The sequence below is a fragment of the Hemitrygon akajei genome, chromosome 22 (genome assembly GCF_048418815.1).
Source record: "Hemitrygon akajei chromosome 22, sHemAka1.3, whole genome shotgun sequence".
Taxonomy (NCBI): domain Eukaryota; kingdom Metazoa; phylum Chordata; class Chondrichthyes; order Myliobatiformes; family Dasyatidae; genus Hemitrygon; species Hemitrygon akajei.
In genome coordinates this window covers 14,782,945-14,800,458 of record NC_133145.1, presented here as the reverse complement: position 1 = coordinate 14,800,458, position 17,514 = coordinate 14,782,945, and the positions used below count along the sequence as shown (strand labels likewise).

Sequence of the window (17,514 nt, the reverse complement as noted above, 5' to 3'; positions counted from 1 at the left end):
GTGAGGAGTGGGAAGTCTCAGGAGGAGGAGGGGTGTTGGGATGTTCAGGGAGAGCGGGCAGAGGGGAGGATAAGGGATCGGGGAGATGGAGAGGGGATAAGGGATGAAGGGAAGGCTGGGAGTCACAACGAGAATAGGAGGTAGCAGGGGAATAGGACCGGCGGCAGGACCCCACGGCAGCACCGACGGTCCCGGCCATAGGATCCCGGTCTGAGCCAGACCCGGAGCTGGGACCTCTGGACTTATAGCCTGCAGGGCATCAAATCTGTGGTCAGTCCGGAGCGGGAGAGTTCATGGTCCGCCGGGGGCTGGTACCTATGTCTAGGGTGCCAGCTGGGGTCGGAGTCCGAGGCGGATGATTCTTCGACGTGCTGAAGGTATGAGAAATAGGAGTCTGGGCTGGAGGCAGTCGTCCTCGTGGGATGCAAGCGAGCAAGCTTGTAGTCCTTCTTGGACATGAGGAAGGAGAAGAAACGGTGGTTGGAGGCGTGAATCCGACGGAGAATGAAGTGGAGTAGTGGACCATGGCAGACGGTGGAAAGCGTGGCTCAGAGTGGGGCAGAGACAGTGATAGGAACCGCAGGTATCTCCACATGGCAGTAAGCGTGGCTCGGAGAATCCGACGGGAGAAGCGGAGGGAGCATCGGTTAACAAAATGGCGGTACCTAGGATCCTCGCTGGGCCCGAACTGGGAAGCCTGGAACCGAAGCTGGAATCCCTTCGGTATGAGATGGCGGCGGAGACACGTTCCCAAAAACGAGACACGGCTATTGTACCGTGTCTAGGTCAGGATGTGGTCGAAGAGGCGGAGATAACGGAGGGTGGGCAGTGAGCGAGGGTCTCACTGAACTCCCATCGAAGAGAAGATTTGAACTTCTTCAGAGTAGGCATACCTCGAAGAGATTTCGCAGCGGAGTTTTGCCTCATATTTGTCAAGTGAGGCCTGGAGGGGCAGCAGGGGTAAAAGCTCTGTTGTGGCACTTCCTGTGCCTTTCCTCTGTTGCCTCTATGAGTTTGTTCTCAGCAGCGTCCACACCTTTTCTGATGGCGTCCCTCCACTGTGAGCGATCTTGAGCCAGATCCTCCCATGCTGATGGGGCAATGTCAGCTTTCTTGAGGCTCCTGTGCAGAACATCCTTGTACCGTAGTCACTGGCCACCTTGTTTTTGGATATCACTGGACCGTTAGCCGTACAAGATGTCCTTGGGCAGTCTTCAGTCAGGCATTCTGACAACATGTCCTGCCCAGTGCAGTTGGGCTGACATCACCAAGGTTGAAACTGCTGGCATTCCAGCTTGAGAGAGGATCTTGGTATTGGAGACCTTGTCTCGCCAGGTGATCTTCATCAGGGAACATAGGTGATGCTGCTGCAGTTGGTCAAGCTGGCGTAAGTGACCCTGATATGGGCAACACGTCTCACATCCGTATAGCAAGGCTGATATGACAACGGCCCTGTATACCTCACACTTGGTGGCCCACCTCACGCTCTGTGACCAAACTTGATCTTTCAGCTGACCCTTTCTGGTTCTTGCCTCAATCTCTACATCCAGAGAAGCTGAGGATGTTACTATGCTGCCCAGATAGCAAAGCTTGTTGGCAGCATTGAGACAAGTGTCATCAATGAGGACAGCTGGTTCTTTGTAGCTTGAGCCAGGAACTGATTGGAACAAAACTTCTGTCTTTTCAGGTTCATTGTCAGTCTGAAGCTTTTGGCTGCACTGGCAAAGTGACTGGTGATCTCCTGTAAGTCTTCGAGAGAATGGGCAACCAGTGCACAGTCAGCAAACTGTAGCTCCAGCGCCACAATGTCCCTGACTTTTGTTTTTCCTCTCAGTCTTGCGAGGTTGAGGAGCCACCATCAACCCTCATTTGTAGGAAGACCCCTGACTTCAGGTCTGAGGTGGCATCCTGAAGAACAGCAGCGAAGAATAGTCCAAACAGAGTAGGAGCCAAAACACAACCCTGTTTTACTCTGTTGCTCATGGGAAATGAGTCTGACAACTCACCACACATGCTGATTGGCCTTCAATGCCTTTGTGGAACTGACTGACGGATGATGTTGGTTAGGCATGGGGGGGCAACTGAATTTTGGTAGGAGCTTCCACAGGCCGTCTCTACCAACAGTGTCAAATGCTTTGGTTAGATCAACAAATGTGACATAGAGACTTCTCGGCTGCTCAACACATTTCTCTTGGAGTTGCCTCAGTGACAAGATCATGCCCACTGTACTACGGCCTGATCAAAAACCACACTGGCTTTCTGGAAGGATGTTGTCACTGATGTTGGACACCAAGCGTCTAAGGATTATCTTCGCGAGGTATTTTCCTGAAACTAACAGAAGAGAGATGCCATGGTAATTGTTGCAGTCTCCCTTGACTCCCTTGTTCTTGTAGATGGTCACAATTGATGTGTCTTTGAAGTCCTGTGGTAGTTCTGTAGCTCCCCACAACTTTGTGAACAGCTGCTGCAGGCATGATGTCAGTGTGTTACCACCATACTGGTAGCTCTCGGCTGCAAGACAATCAGGCCCTGGTGTTTTTTTGGGTTTTAGCTGTTTGATGGCTTTGATGACCTCGTGAAGAGTAGGTGGAGCATCTGGCTCGAACAGTATGGGTCGAGGGTGTACTCTGCCCAGTGCTTCATCGGTGATGGTTCCTGGTCTGTGATGGTTCCTGGTCTGTTCAATAGCTCGTGGAAGTGTTCTTGCCATCTTTTCATGTGCTCTGACTTCTCAGTGAAGATGGATGTACTGTCTTTGCTCAGGAGTTGTCAGGTGTGAGGAGGTGTGAGGTGTAGGTGTTGCTCAGTGAAGATGGATGTACTGTCCTTGCTCAGGAGCTGTGAGGTGTGAGGAGGTGTGAGGTGTAGGTGTTGCTCAGTGAAGATGGATGTACTGTCCTTGCTCAGGAGCTGTGAGGTGTGAGGAGGTGTGAGGTGTAGGTGTTGCTCAGTGAAGATGGATGTACTGTCCTTGCTCAGGAGTTGTGAGGTGCTTTGTTTTGATGGACCATACACAACCTTGATTGCTTCATAAAAGCTTCTTGAGTCATTACAGTCAGCAAAGGCTTGTAACTCCTTGGTCTTCTTTGCACACCACTGGTCTTTCACTGCCTCCACAAAGTTGATTTTGCACTCAAAAAGGCACGTTTATTGGAACTTGAATTTGGGTGTCAATGAAGAGCCTGGTGTGCAGCTGCCTTAGCTCTGAGAAGGTCTTGTACAGATTGGTTGCTCTTATCAAACCAGTCCTGATGCTTGTGCTTAACTTTCCCCAGGGTGTCCTGGGCAGTGCTGTAGACCGTTTCTTTGAAGGCATTCCAGTGCTCAGTAATATTGTCTGGTGGATTCTCAACCAGTCTGCTTAGAGCAGTTTCCATAGAGGATTTCAGGGCATCAGCATCTCACGGTGTTTCAACTTGGTGGTGTTCAGCTTTTTGAGTGGTTTGCCAGTATTCAGTCTGTGTGGAGGTTTGATCGATAGACATTAGATCCAACCACACCATTTGATGATCAGTTGAGCACTCAGCTCCACGCTTAACTCTGGCAGTTTGTCCAACTCTAGCAGTAAGAATCACAAGCAGAATCTGATTGTTATCTCATGGAACATACGACCTCTGTTGGACAATGCTAACTCTGATTGCCCAGAGAGACACACTACACTTGTTGCTCGTGTGCTCAAGTACTACAACGTGGACATTGCATCTCTCCAGGAGTCCCGACTCGCTGGAGAGGGCATGCATTGTGAAGAGAAAGGAGGGTACACATTCTTCTGGTCTGGCAGGCCCGAAGAAGAACAAAGATAATCTGGTGTGTGCTTGGCTATGAAGAACTGCCTCGCAGCAAAGCTACCAACCCTGCCTGTTGCTGTGTAATCTTACTGATATTTCACTAAAGGTATTAACTTTCCCCCTCTCCCCCACAGCCTCTCTTCTCCATCTGTCCCATTTGTTTTAAACATAAGAGATTCTTGCAGATGCTGGAAATCTTGAGCAATGCACACACAATGTTGGAGGAACTCCACAAGTCAGGCAGCAGAGGAGAATAAATATTTGACATTTTGGGCCAATACCAGGACTCAGGACTCAGGCCTTAAGTGGTCTCAGCAAGAAGTTTGAGCTGTTTATACACCTCCATAGAGGCTGCCTGACTTGCTGAGTTCCTCCAGCATTTTGTGTATATTACTCACTTATTTTCTGAACCTGTTATAATTTACAGTATATTTCTCTGTTTAACCCTTGATTTACAGGTCCTTCAGAGATTTGGGTTTACTTTGTGCCGTTATGGGAATACATTGTTCCTGAGTTTTAACCTCTGCATAACCAGCAGTCCCCTTCAGCTTGGGGTCCCCACACTGAAGTAAGGAGGACATTGACTTAAACAAAGGTGCTATACCAGAAACATTTTAAGAAAGTACCTGTGCTCTCCAAATGTCTTCACGTTCCCTTGCAATCTGTCGAATCAGTTCATTCATCATGTGGGTAACAAGGAAGACCATGATGGCAAAAGCAAGGAGGGTGTACATTGCATATTGGAACATTGCCATGTCAGGCAAAATCACTTCCCAGTTGAGTGGCATGTTGACAAGCCCAAAAAAGAGGAGGTACATGGTGAAAAGAACGGTGCTAAAATCCACATAATATTCCCACTTTGCAGGATCCAAGACTTGGAATGACAGATGGGTACCTGGAGAAAGGCAAAGGATACACTCAAAGACACTGTAGTACTGAAACTGCACCAAACAAGGCAAGTGGGATGAACTGAAACCAAGGAAATTGGAAAGGATGGGTAAAACCAAGCAGTAGGAAGTATCAAGGAAAGGAGAGGAAATGCACCTTCTTTTTTTAAAAAACATTTAGATTTTTACACTGGCTCTAATGCACAACCCCAATTTACTCCCAAGCTGAATATTGGGCAAAGAAAGATATATGCAATAGAAATGTAGTTAGGATACATTTGTGAAGATTTCCCATTATTGGGCCTTTGCATCCAAGCTGACAACTTCAGGGATTCCAGCAGAAAGAAAATATAAAGTAAAAATCAGTAGAAAAGTCTGATGTAGAAAGAGATAAAAATGATGGAGTATGGGAGATAACAAGATGAGATAAAGAGAAATTGGGGGGCATAATGAAAAGGAGTGAAGAGCACCAGACATGTCATTAATTTCCACAAGGATTGCCCAATCCCTACATTTGGTCTAGTGGAAAACTAAGTTCATTAAATGAATCATATTATTCTGTCTCTAAAACCCATTCGGCTCAGCAGAATAGAATGCATTACTGTGACTCCACACACTTATTACTGCTGCCAGCCAGGGAGAATGTTTTCACAAATTCATTCCTATTATCTGAATCTGAGAGTAGATCTTGTACTACTACTTGACTTGGAACAATAAGGAGAAAAAGACAAAGGAAAGATGAGAAAGAAAATGAAAGAAAGGACAGAAAACAAACCATACTAATTGCTTATCCAGAGATTCGTCATGCTTATAATATCTTCAGACTTCTTAACCTTTAGTAAATTATTCTGCGAGTACAAAGCTGCTGTTACATAGAAAATATCTGTGAGTACTCACTGAATGTAAAAGCCAGGAGCACAATGAGCATCAATACAAGGAATGGCAGTATAATCTCAAATATTATCTGGAGGGAAAAAAGAGCATTATAAAAAACATTGGTTTCCCACAGCACTATTTATCGATTGGGACTAGACACCCATCTTCTTAGACTAATTGTGGGCCTGTGTTTAGCTGATATGCTGGAGAGTTATTAATGGTTACTGAACAGCAAAGGCTGGGAGGTCAGCCACCCTATTACCATAGCCTGATTACTTTCTTTGTTTCATCAGTAAAGATGGAGTTATGATAAACAAACTGACAAATGATAGTTGTACAGGTTAAACAGGCAGAAAGATAGGATTGCATTGGTTCAGATCTTGATTTAATTAGTTTTTTTTCATTATTTATTTTTCACAATCTGGATATTAGTGTGGAAAACCCATACTTAATGATTCAGGACAAGCTTCTTCCCCTCCATCATTCGATTTCAGAACAATCCACAAACTCACAAACACTACCTTGTAATCCATTTTTGTGTTCTATTTATTTTTGCATGGTACCATGTAAAAGTGTTAAGCACATATATATATAGCAAGGGGTCTAAGAATTTTTCATAGTATTGTAGTAATGTTATGTATTGCACTGCGTTGTTCCCTCAAAAATAAACTTCATAACATTCCTGAGGATTGATAAACCTGATTCTGAGATGGATCTCTATTGTGGATTGAGAGTGGGAATGGCGCAGGGAGAGGAGACTCAAGATTGGGAAAAGGGGAAGGGAGAGGGCAGGGAGTGGGAAGCACTAGAGAGACATTCTGTAATGATCAATATTTCATTTGTTTGGAATCAAATAACCTTGCCTGGTGACTCAGGGCTGGGGGTATCTGCATCTACGTCAACCCGTGCCCCTGGGGTCTCTGTCACCTGTCCCACACCCTCACCATTCCTAACATCCTTTGCTCCTGCCAATTTTACAAACTCGCTTTCCGCTCCAAGTTGACAAATACTGTACTGTGCAAGAGTCTTTGGGGTGCTAGCTATATATGTGCATAAGCCATTTGCACAGTACAGTCATTTACAATAATTTCATGTCTTTGCATTGAACTTCCATGCAACGATAAAAAGCCTGATTAAAATTAGAAAGACCATCACTAATGGACATTAAGAAGGTGGTGGAGAATGGGAATTTATGGAGAAGAGAATGGGTTAGGAGGGAACTAGTGTAAAAATGGTTTAATAATCAGCAGTGACTTATTGGTTTAAAGGGTTTGTTTCTGTTTTGGATGTCTATGATTTTATCACTATATTCTTCAGGCATCTGAAACACAATTATCTTTGAGTCATTGAGTTATGTAGATAGTAACAGGCTTGTTTGATTTGTTCATTAACTAAAGGCAAATTTGGATTAAATTATATCATTATTGAATTATGTACTGATTGTACTTTTTTTTTCATTAGAATCAGCTCCCAGGGAGCATAAATGATCTGAAATGTACAGCTATAAAATTTATTTAACTGGAAGCAGTTACCTTCTGGATCATAATGGTGAAATGTCCCATCAAACGGAAGCCTCGAGCAAAGTACATCATGTTACACCAGGCAAGGATGAGGGCGAAGGACATAGGAACAGACTCACCAGGCATTGATGTCAGCCGCAGCACTAGCACAGCCAGGACCATGACACCATAGCAGATACTGCGGTGCACAGAAACAAGGGAGAGTTGTGGCAGCAATGCAAAATAGAGAGATCAGAAGCACAATGAAACTGGGTGCAGAGTGAAACTGTGAGATGGTGGCTCAGAAGTTCCTTGCAGGACGTAAAACAACACCAATACTGCAGAAAATGTATTGTTTGTGGGTGTCTTAGCACCTTTTTAGAAATTTAACTCCTAAGTATTTCATTTGTCCCTGAACCCCCCCCTCACCAATGTAAAACACTCTAAAATGAAGCCGGTATTAATGCAATAAACAAACATAATCTCTCATGCCATTTCCAACCTCAGTGCTCTAAAAGCACAAGTTCTTTCTTACATACAGAAAAGATAAGTTTCACTCACCATGTTTCCCCTGAAAACATTTGTTTGTCGAATTCAGATTAGTTTCTGTCATATACACATCCCTCATGTGAAACTTGCAAAGTAAACAGTATATGTGGCCATATTAAACACAACTGTAAATACAGTGTTGACTGAAATAATACAGAATGGTACAAAGATGGTAGCACAATTTAGAGTAGTACAAAACCTGGAAACAAATCATTCAAAATGCCACACTGTGCACCATTACACAGTCAAACCCACTATGTTGCTTAGATAACTTCAAAAATTTTGTCCTTGAGATTTCTAGGATTTACACAGTTAGGGGACACACAACTGTAGAAAAATACAAAGCCCTTCTTTGGCCAGTGAGAGGCAGAGAAAAGTGGGGGCATTGTTAGCATAGTGGTTAGCACAACACTTTATAGTACCAGCAACCTGGATTCAATTCCTGTAAGGAGTTTGTATGTTCTCTCTGTGACTGCATGGGTTTCCTCCCACAATCCAAAGGCATCCTGGTTGGTAGGTTAATAGGCCAATATAAAATGCCCCATGATTAGGTTAGGGTTAAATCAGAGGTTGCTGAGCACCGCGACTTGAAGGGTCAGAAGGGGCTATTTTATGCTGTATCCCAATAAATGAACAGAAGGTGAATGTGGGCAACACAAACCAAAGAGGGGTAAACAAGTGATGGAAAGAAAAATGGGACAACAAGTGAACACTAATAAAGTAAAGTGAGAAATAAGAATGTTCAAACATAAGAGAAAAGGGGAATCAAGAATAAAGGGTGAGCAAGTCAACACCCCAATAACAAAGGTGGATAAAGAGAGTGATTGGTCCCTTAAAACGTTAAGAATTGTGGTGCATGAAAAAAGCCCTTTTCTACTATGCAATTCAAAACACCAATGTCATGCTGACTATTTGCCTACATAATTGTTGTAGGAAGTGAGTGCCACCACCAATGGTCTCAGAAATAACTCTTGAGAAGACAGCCTGCATAGAGAATGACTGACACCAGTTAAAGCTTGCCTGCTCTGCTTCAAATCAGTGCCAGTTAAAGAGGAGGAACACCAAGTCACAGCTGGAACTCATTGTGACCATTTATTTAAAATATTAAAGACATTATGAAGTACAGCATACAGGCAAGAGCATGCTTGAGCCAAGAGGGACCTCCAAGCAAACTAGAACTGCCTTGACAGCTACTGGCAATGAAGTCTGTATCCTGCTCTGAGGTTCTGATGGGGCAGTGAGAAGTTGTTTGTAAGGTCATGGTATTGCTGAGGTTACACATGTTCACTAAGGTCACACACTGAGGTTCAAATAGGAGGGCTGTCTCCTCAACAGGCTGGGTGAAAATAATGTCTTGCTGAGAATAGTTTCCTGTCTCCTCTTCTTCTCCATGTTGCTTCTCCTACCCTTGATATCCTCTGTATGAGCCCCCTCTGAAGTGACCAATGCCCCTCTGGAAGAAACCTGACACTTGAACAGATTAGTTGAGTCAAGTCCTTAACTGGTGGTGGGGAGGTATTTTATCTCCATTGTGGGCAAAATCCACAATCATCAAGGACCTCTTCAAAAATTGGTTTCTGAAGAAGGTGGCATCTGTCATTATGCACCCTTGCCATCTGGGACATACCCTCTTCTCATTACAGCCATTACGATGCAGATACAGGAGCCTGAAGATGCACACTCAACATCTTAGGAACAGCTTCTTCACCTCTGCCATCAGGTTTCTAAATGGGCCTGATGCACCATCAGTAACTCACTCTGAGACGTAAGAAGCGAGATATCGGCTTTTATTGACTGGAAGAATGAACAACACTACATCCTGGAGAATGAGGCCGGGCACAGGTCTCAATCGCCTTTATACAGGGGTCTGTGGGAGGAGCCACCGGAGCAGTCAGCAGGGGGTCTGTGGTAGGAGCCACAGGAGCAGTCCAGACAGGTATATGTAGTTCACCACAGGGCCATGAACACTATCTCACTATTCCTCCTTAGCAGTACTTACTTATTTAGTAACTGAAAGTAATTTTTATGTCCTGCGCTGTACTGTTGCTACAAAACAAACTTCACTACATATAAGATCACAAGGTTATAGGAGCAGAATTAGGCAATTTAGCCCATGACTCTGCTCTGGCATGTCGTTATGGCTGGACCATTTCCCTATCAACTCCAATCTCCTGCCTTCTCCCCATATCCCTTCATGCCCTGACTAATCAAGAATCTATCAATCTCTGCCTTAAATACACCAACTGACTTGGCCACCACAGCCACCTGTGGCACGAATTCCACAGGTTCACCACTCTCAATGATAATAAACCTGATTTTGATTCAGTTACTAGGGGCATCCAGCTCCAAAATGGCAAAGACAGCTTCAAATGGCATGCATTTCTGGGAAAAACGAGGAAGGTACTGGACACATGTATTCCAAAAATGAGGAAACACACAAATGGTAAAATAGTACAACCATGGCTGACAAAGGAAGTCAAAGGTATTACAAAAGCAAAAGAAAGGGCAAACAGCAAAGTAAAAACTAGTGGGAAGTTAGAGGATTGTGAAGTTTTTAAAAACCTACAGAGAGTAACTAAAAAATTATTAGAAGGGAAAAGATGAAATATGAAAGTAAGCTAGCAAATAATATCAAAGTGGATAGTAAAAGTTTTTTCAAGTTTTGTCAAAAATAAAAGAGAAATGAGAGTGGATATAGGAACATTAGAAAATGAGGCATGAAATAATGGGGAAAAAGGAGATGGCCGATGAACTAAATAAGTATTCTGCATCAGACTTCACTGTGGAAGACACTAGCAGTATATCTGATGTTGTCATGTGTGAAGAGAAGTGGATGCAGTTGCTGTGACAAGAGAGAAGGTGCTCAAAAAGCAGAAAGACCAAAAGGTACATTAGTCACCCGGACTTTCAGAAGGCCTTTGACAAGGTGCCACATATGAGGCTGCTTACCAAGTTAAGAGCCCATGGTATTACAGGAAAGTTAGTGGATTGGTTAGAGCATTGGCTGATTGGTAGGAGGCAGTGAGTGGGAATAAAAGCATCCTTTTCTGGTCGGCTGCCAATGACTAGTGGTGTTCTGCAGGGGTTGTTGTGGGACCACTTCTTTATATGCTGTATATAAATTATTTAGATGATGGAATAGATGACTTTGATGCCAAGTTTGGAGATGATACGAAGATTGGTGGAGGGATGGGTAGCATTGAGGATGCAGAAGGGCTTATACAGACTAGAAGGATGGGCAAGAAAGAGGCAGATGAAATACAATGTTGGAAAATACATGGTCATGCACTTCGGTAGTAGAAATAAATATGCGATCTATTTTCTAAATGGGGAGAAAATCCAGGAATCTGAGAGGTAGAGGGACTTGGGAGTTCTTGTGCAGAACAACCTGAAGGCTAACTTGCAGATTGAGTCAGTGGTGAGGAAGGCCATGTTAGCATTTATTTCAAGAGGTCTAGAATACAAGAGCAAGAATGTGATGCTGAAGCTTTATAGGGCACTGGTGAGACCTCACCTTGAGTATTGTGAACAATTTTGGGCCCCTCTTTTTAGAAAAGATATGCTGGCAGCGGAGAGGGTCCAGACAAGGTTCACAAGGATGATTACAGGAATATAAGGAACGTTCGATGGCTCTGGGTCTGTACTCGCTGGAACTCAGAAAGATGAGGGGGGATCTCAAATGTTGAAAGGCCTAGACAGAATAAATGATGTTTCCCATGGTGGGAGAGTCTAGGATAAGAGTGTAAAGCCTCAGGATAGAATGGCGCACTTTCAAAACAGATGTGGAGAAATTTCTTTAGCCAAAGGGTGTGAATTTGTTGCCACTGGCAGCTGTGGAAGCCAGGTCATTGGGTGTATTTAAGGCAGAGATTGATAGATTCTTGATTGGACATGGCATCAAAGGTTATGGGGAGAAGGCCAGGGTCTGGGGTTGAGGAGGAGGAAAATAAAGGATTAGCTATGATTGGATGGCGGAGCAGACTCGATGAATCAGGTGGCCTAATTCTGCTCCTATGTCTCCATATGGTCTTACAGTCAAATCAGCATGACACCCCAAGTGATGTCATTACCTGGCTCTTCTCCACCTGTGGCAGGCGCTGGCTGTGTAAATTTTCAGACTCTCAATAATGAGGTGAGCTGCTGGATAACAGGGTAACTCTGTAGGTCAGGCAGTATTTGTGTGGTGGGTCCTGAGGTCCTGATGTAGAGCCTGAAATCCAAAATATTGACCATTCCTCTGCCTCCACATATGCTGCCAGACCTGTTGAATTCCTCCAGCAGCTTCTTTCTCACTCCACATTCCAGCACCTGCAGTTTCTTGTGTCTCCATCCTATTTAAACCAACTCAAGACCTTTTATAGCCAAGCTCTACAGCTTCAGGAAACACAAAATGCAGTGCTATTCACTGGCTTGACACTGCAAACGTTGTCAGTTACAATTACTACTGTGGTAAAATGTTTGAAACATTGCTCAATGACACACTTCACATTAGATAGACTAGACAGATAGTATACTTTTCCCTTGGTTGAAATATCTAATACCAGATGGCATGCATTTAAGGTGAGGGGGGGGGGGTAATTTCAAAGGAGGTGCTGGGACGATTTTTTTTAAGACAGACAGTTATGGGTACCTGGAATACACTGCCTGGGGTGGTGATAGAGGCAGAAACATTCAAGAGTTTTAAGATATGTTCATGTAGGCACATGAATATGAGAAAATTGGAATGTTATGGACATGGTGTAGGCAGAAGAGATTACTTTAGTTGGTCATTTGATTACTAATTTATTTGATTTGGCACAACATTGTGGGCTGAAGGGCCTGTTCCTGTGCTGTACTGTTCTATATATTCATTAACTTGATCTTGCCCTCTGTGGGTAAATGTTAATATTCAAGTGTCACCCACATATACAAAGACATGTCCTATCCAACCACACTGTATTAGAATTTATTTATTGTTGTTACATGTACCAAGATACAGTGAAAATCTTGTCCTGCAGATCAAATCGTTACACATTGCAACGAGGTACAACAAAGGTAAAATAATAATAATAATGAGATACAGAATTTATATTTAAAACAATTAAATGATTATAATAGCAGGAATGAGTGAATCTGCAGGGAGCCTCTTACAACAAGTCACCATCTCCAGTGCCATCTTGCATGTAGTACAAGAGACAAACAAACACACAGACAGTTCTCCAAGTTCCTGCCATTCACTGGGAGTTCCAGCAATGCAAGAGGAATCTGCAAGTAGGTAGAACCTTTCAAACTTACTTGATGACATGAAATGGCCCACCCAGCGCAGTTCTACCGAAGTATTTCTTTGGTCCGTATCTCAATACATCATGAACCTATTAAGAATGGACAATCAATTTATCAAATGAAGCAAGAAATACTAAAATGAAAAAAATACATATTTCGAATAGCAACACAAATCAAATCCCAGTGGGGCAGGAATGGGACTCGGAGAGGGGGCAAGGAAAGAAGGGCCTGATGCACAGTGCTTCATCATCTTTCAGATGACTGTACGTCTGGCACTACTATTGCGTATGCCCAACATAGTGGGGCAGGGGAAGAGCAGGGCCTGTTGCTCATCTGCATTTCTTAAGAATAAAGCTACTGCTTAAAACTTAAATTTTATCTTTCCTTACTTTAATTGCAGGCTGAAGTCTTACACGAAGGTATTAATATTGGAAAATGGATAATCTTTAATGGAACCTCGATGCAAAGGTAAGTCTTGTCTGATATACTCATACTTAATAAAAGAGAATATCTCTTTCATTAACCCTCAGATGTAAATTTTACTACATACGGTTGATTATAGCCCAAAGGATTGAAGAGAGCTGAACTTTTGTAGGGAGTGGTGTGCATGTTCCAATGTCAGCAACACACTGAATGGTGAAGTGCCAGCCTTCACTGAACATCTGGGAACCCTCTGGCTTTTCCCTCATCATGAAGACACTACATCAATGGTTGTTGTTGTAGCTGTGGTCTGCAGCCTCAGGAGTCTGAACTAAATTCAGAAGATTGAATGGTGCACTAGAGTGTCAGCCAAGAAACTGAAGTGTCAGGAGTGGCACTAACCTTGACAGATGGAGCCAAAGGAAAGTTCGAAGTTTGAAGTCCATTTATTAACAGAGTACGTATGCAGTATACAACTCTGAGATTCAGCCATGGAACAAAGAAAACCATGGAACCCATTCAAAGAAAAACATCAGCACTCTACCATGCACAAAAGAAAACCAAATCACACAAATGGCAATAAGAAAGAACAAGCGACAACACAGAATATAAAGACACAAAATCTAAAAGTCCAATCGACCTACAGTCCAATCCACAAACTGCAGACCCACCCAGAACTTTGCTACCATCCTCAAACAGCATTGAGGGACAGAGAGACCATGTGAACGGAGGGACCTTCCCTTGGGAGCAGCAAGCAAGATGGAGGGAGAAACCCCTCTTAATAGAATCAAATCTGAGAAGCTAAAACCCAGAAATCATAGCAAACAAACACTTTATATCAAAAATGAACAATTTATCACCAGTTCATGCAAGAATCATATGAACTTTAAAAACAGCATAGTGGGCCATAGGAATGGAGTGGGCATTGTCTTCCACCATTGAATGATAGCACATCAATACAACTAACTCAAACTCTCTTTCTTGTCTGATTTATTTAGGCTCTGATTTCCACAGAAACAACCATTAATCTCTGCCTTGAACATGCCCAACAACTGACCCAATACCAGGGGTTCTGTCACATCCACCTGGAAGCCCAGAAAAATGAAATTTAACCCTTGTTGCTTGCACTGTTAAAGTTGTGTATTGTATGTGCTGCTGCTGGGATTTAATTCTATCCATTCAGTGGAACCAAATTCTGGAGGCAAGTTCAACATACCAGCAGCACATTCAATTCCTCATTCAATTGCTTTCTCATAACCTCTGACTCCATGACAGATGATGCATTGGGTCCCTAAGCCTTAACCTCTGACTCAGAAAGCAGAGTTAGCTACTGGCAAGCCATGAGTGATGTTGTTTCTTTTGGTGCAGTGAGGGTTTGAGGTTGTGGAAAGAATGGGCAGACCTAGCAGAGAGGTTTAGCAGTTAATGATGGTTGAATTGAGCTGTGATTGGGAATTGGGGGAATGGTTACACCTTAAAAAAGGGGATCAGAATCTGGGAACAAAAACATTTGGTGGTGGTGAAAAGTGATAGAGGTTGATATTCGTGCAAGTTTCAAGTTTAGAAACTGCAGTTTGTGTTTTAAGTGTTTCAGATTTCTGGTTACTCCTTTTTTATTACTACTTTGTGTGATTTTGATCAGGATGGACTGGCTCTGCCGCCTACAAATGACAGTGCAAAATTGAATTGAACTAAACTGAACATTTCTGGACTGTTTTAGACTCTGTGCTTTGATGTTTAATATTTTGTGTGTTATTTTCTCATTTTTTGTTGTTTGCACGATTTGTGCTTTGGGTGTTGGATGTTTTCTTTGAATGCATCCATAGCCTTTCTTTGTTTCATGGCTGTCAGTGGGAAGACGAATCTCAGGGTTGGATACCTGAGATAATAAATGTACTTTGAACTTTGACTTTGATAAAGAGGTGTCTTCATACAAGAGTCCCTTCCTGCACACAGCTGATCTAAAATAACTATCTACCCCAGATCAATGGCCCCTCCCAGAACAATAAAATTCAATTTGCCACAAAGATTGCCCAGGAGGTGATATCACTGAATACCAAATATGAGATAGGATTGGGAGGAGGTCAGATTTTTGTAATGTGAAGTGATACATGGCATTTGCCTTTGTATCAATCCAGGCTAATGATTTTAAAATCTCAATTAAATTTGAAGGAATCAATGCAAATGATTTTTTTGTATATATTGATTGGTTGTATTTAAGAATTATAATTTAATAAAGAGATATGTAATAGGATGGAGAAGAAACTTTTCTTCGGGTCATTATGGTTTAACATCTCTGTACACGAACAGTGACCACACTACTGCTGTGCTGAAGTGGACACAACAACGAGGCTCTACTTCTGTGAAATTCTGTGAAATAGCTAAGAGCCACGACTGCTACATAACTTTGGACATCTATCTTCAGTTTTGCCTGGCTGGGGTTGGAGAGCCATCAACATGTAAATAATGGGGAGTGGTACTGCTACTTTGCAATGAAGCTCTGGCTGATTGCTTCCGAGAAACTAGCTCACAAGCAGCAATGATGTTGTCTCAGTGAGCTGGAGATGGTGAATATGAGGCATCCCTTACTTCCAGCAGCAGGATGACAATTGCTCCAAACACACTGATAATCTCGCCCAGCAGTCGCAAGTAGTCCTCATTAGTCTGGTAACTTTCCTGCCAAAATAGTCAAAAGTATTAAAAATTGCTTTACTAATCAGCGTTTTACTTTACTGTGAATTTATTTTGTTGAAATACTAATTCTTTTTATTGAAATATTAATGGTAAATTCATGAGCTGAGATGAAGAAGAACAAAGACTATGAACATTAAGCACTTACAGGCACTATTTGCAATCCTTTACCTACAGCTGTTGAAAGCCACTGTCTCTCGATGATAGAAACATGGAAACATAGAAAACCTAAAGCACAATACAGGCCTTTTGCCCATGATGCCATGCCAAACATGTAGTTATTTTTGAAATTAATCAGGGCCATAGCCCTCTATTTTTCTAAGCTCCATGTACCTCCCCAGGAGTCTCTTAAAAGACCCTATCATATCCGCCTCCACCACCGTCGCCAGCAGATCATTCCACGCACGCGCCACTCTCTAAGTAAAAAGATTTCCCCTGACATCTCCTCTGTACCTACTCCCAATCACTTTAAAAATGTGCCCTCTTGTACTAGCCATTTCAGCCCTGGGAAAAAGCCTGACTATCCACATGATCAATGCCTCTCATTATCTTGTACACATCTATCAGGTCACCTCTCATCCTCCGTCGCTCCAAGGAGAAAAAGCCAAGTTCACTCAACCTCTTCTCATAAGGCATGCTCCCCAATCCAGGCAATATCCTTGTAAATCTCCTCTGCACCTTTTCTATGGCTTCCACATCCTTCTTGTAGTGAGGCGACCAGAACTGAGCACAGTACTCCAAGTGGGGCCTGACCAGGGTCATATAAATCTGTAACATTACCACTCTTAAACTCAATCCGATGGTTGATAAAGGCCAATGCACCGTATGCCTTCTTAACCATAGAGACAAACTGCAGCTTTGAGTGTCTTCTTGACTCAGACCCCAAGATTCTTCTGATCCTCCACATTGCCAAGAGTCTTACCATTAATATTATATTCTGTCGTCATATCTGACCGACCAAAATGAACCACCTCACACTTATCTGAGTTGAACTCTATCTGCCACTTCTCAGCCCAGTGTGTGTCCTATCAATGTCCCGCTGTGACCTCTGACAGTCTTCCAAACTATCCACAACACCCCCAACCTTTGCGTTGTCTTCAAATTTACTAACCTCCACTTCCTCATCCAGGTCATTTATAAAAATCACGAAGAGAAGAGGTTCCAGAACAGATCCCTGAGGCACACCACTGGTCACGGACCTCTATGCAGAATATGACCCATCTACAACCACTCTTTGCTTTCTGTGGGCAGGCCAGTTCTGGATCCACAAAGCAATGACTCCTTAGATCCCATGCCTCCTTACTTTCTCAATAGGCCTTGCATGGGGTACCTTATCAAATGCATTGCTGAAATCCATATACACTACATCTACTGCTCTACCTTCATCAATGTGTTTAATCACATCCTCAATCAGGCTCGTAAGGCATGACCTGCCTTTGACAAAGCCATGCTGACTATTCCTAATCATATTATACCTCTCCAAATGTTCATAAATTCTGCCTCTCAGGATCTTCTCCATCAACTTACCAGGCACTGAAGTAA

At 43.1% G+C, this 17,514-nt stretch overlaps 1 protein-coding gene across 2 annotated transcripts in view; it reads right to left on the bottom strand.

Moving 5' to 3' along the window:
- LOC140714867 (transient receptor potential cation channel subfamily V member 6-like) overlaps positions 1–17,514 on the bottom strand; it is an 84,629-nt gene that overhangs the window by 27,838 nt on the left and 39,277 nt on the right. For both annotated transcript variants that reach the window (XM_073026550.1, XM_073026551.1), the window contains exons 9-13: positions 15,871–15,957; positions 12,874–12,950; positions 7,084–7,249; positions 5,573–5,639; positions 4,415–4,683 (exon numbers count right to left, since the gene is read on the bottom strand). In XM_073026550.1, coding sequence (XP_072882651.1) covers positions 4,415–4,683; positions 5,573–5,639; positions 7,084–7,249; positions 12,874–12,950; positions 15,871–15,957 — 666 coding nt within the window. The remainder of the gene's footprint in view (positions 1–4,414; positions 4,684–5,572; positions 5,640–7,083; positions 7,250–12,873; positions 12,951–15,870; positions 15,958–17,514) is intronic.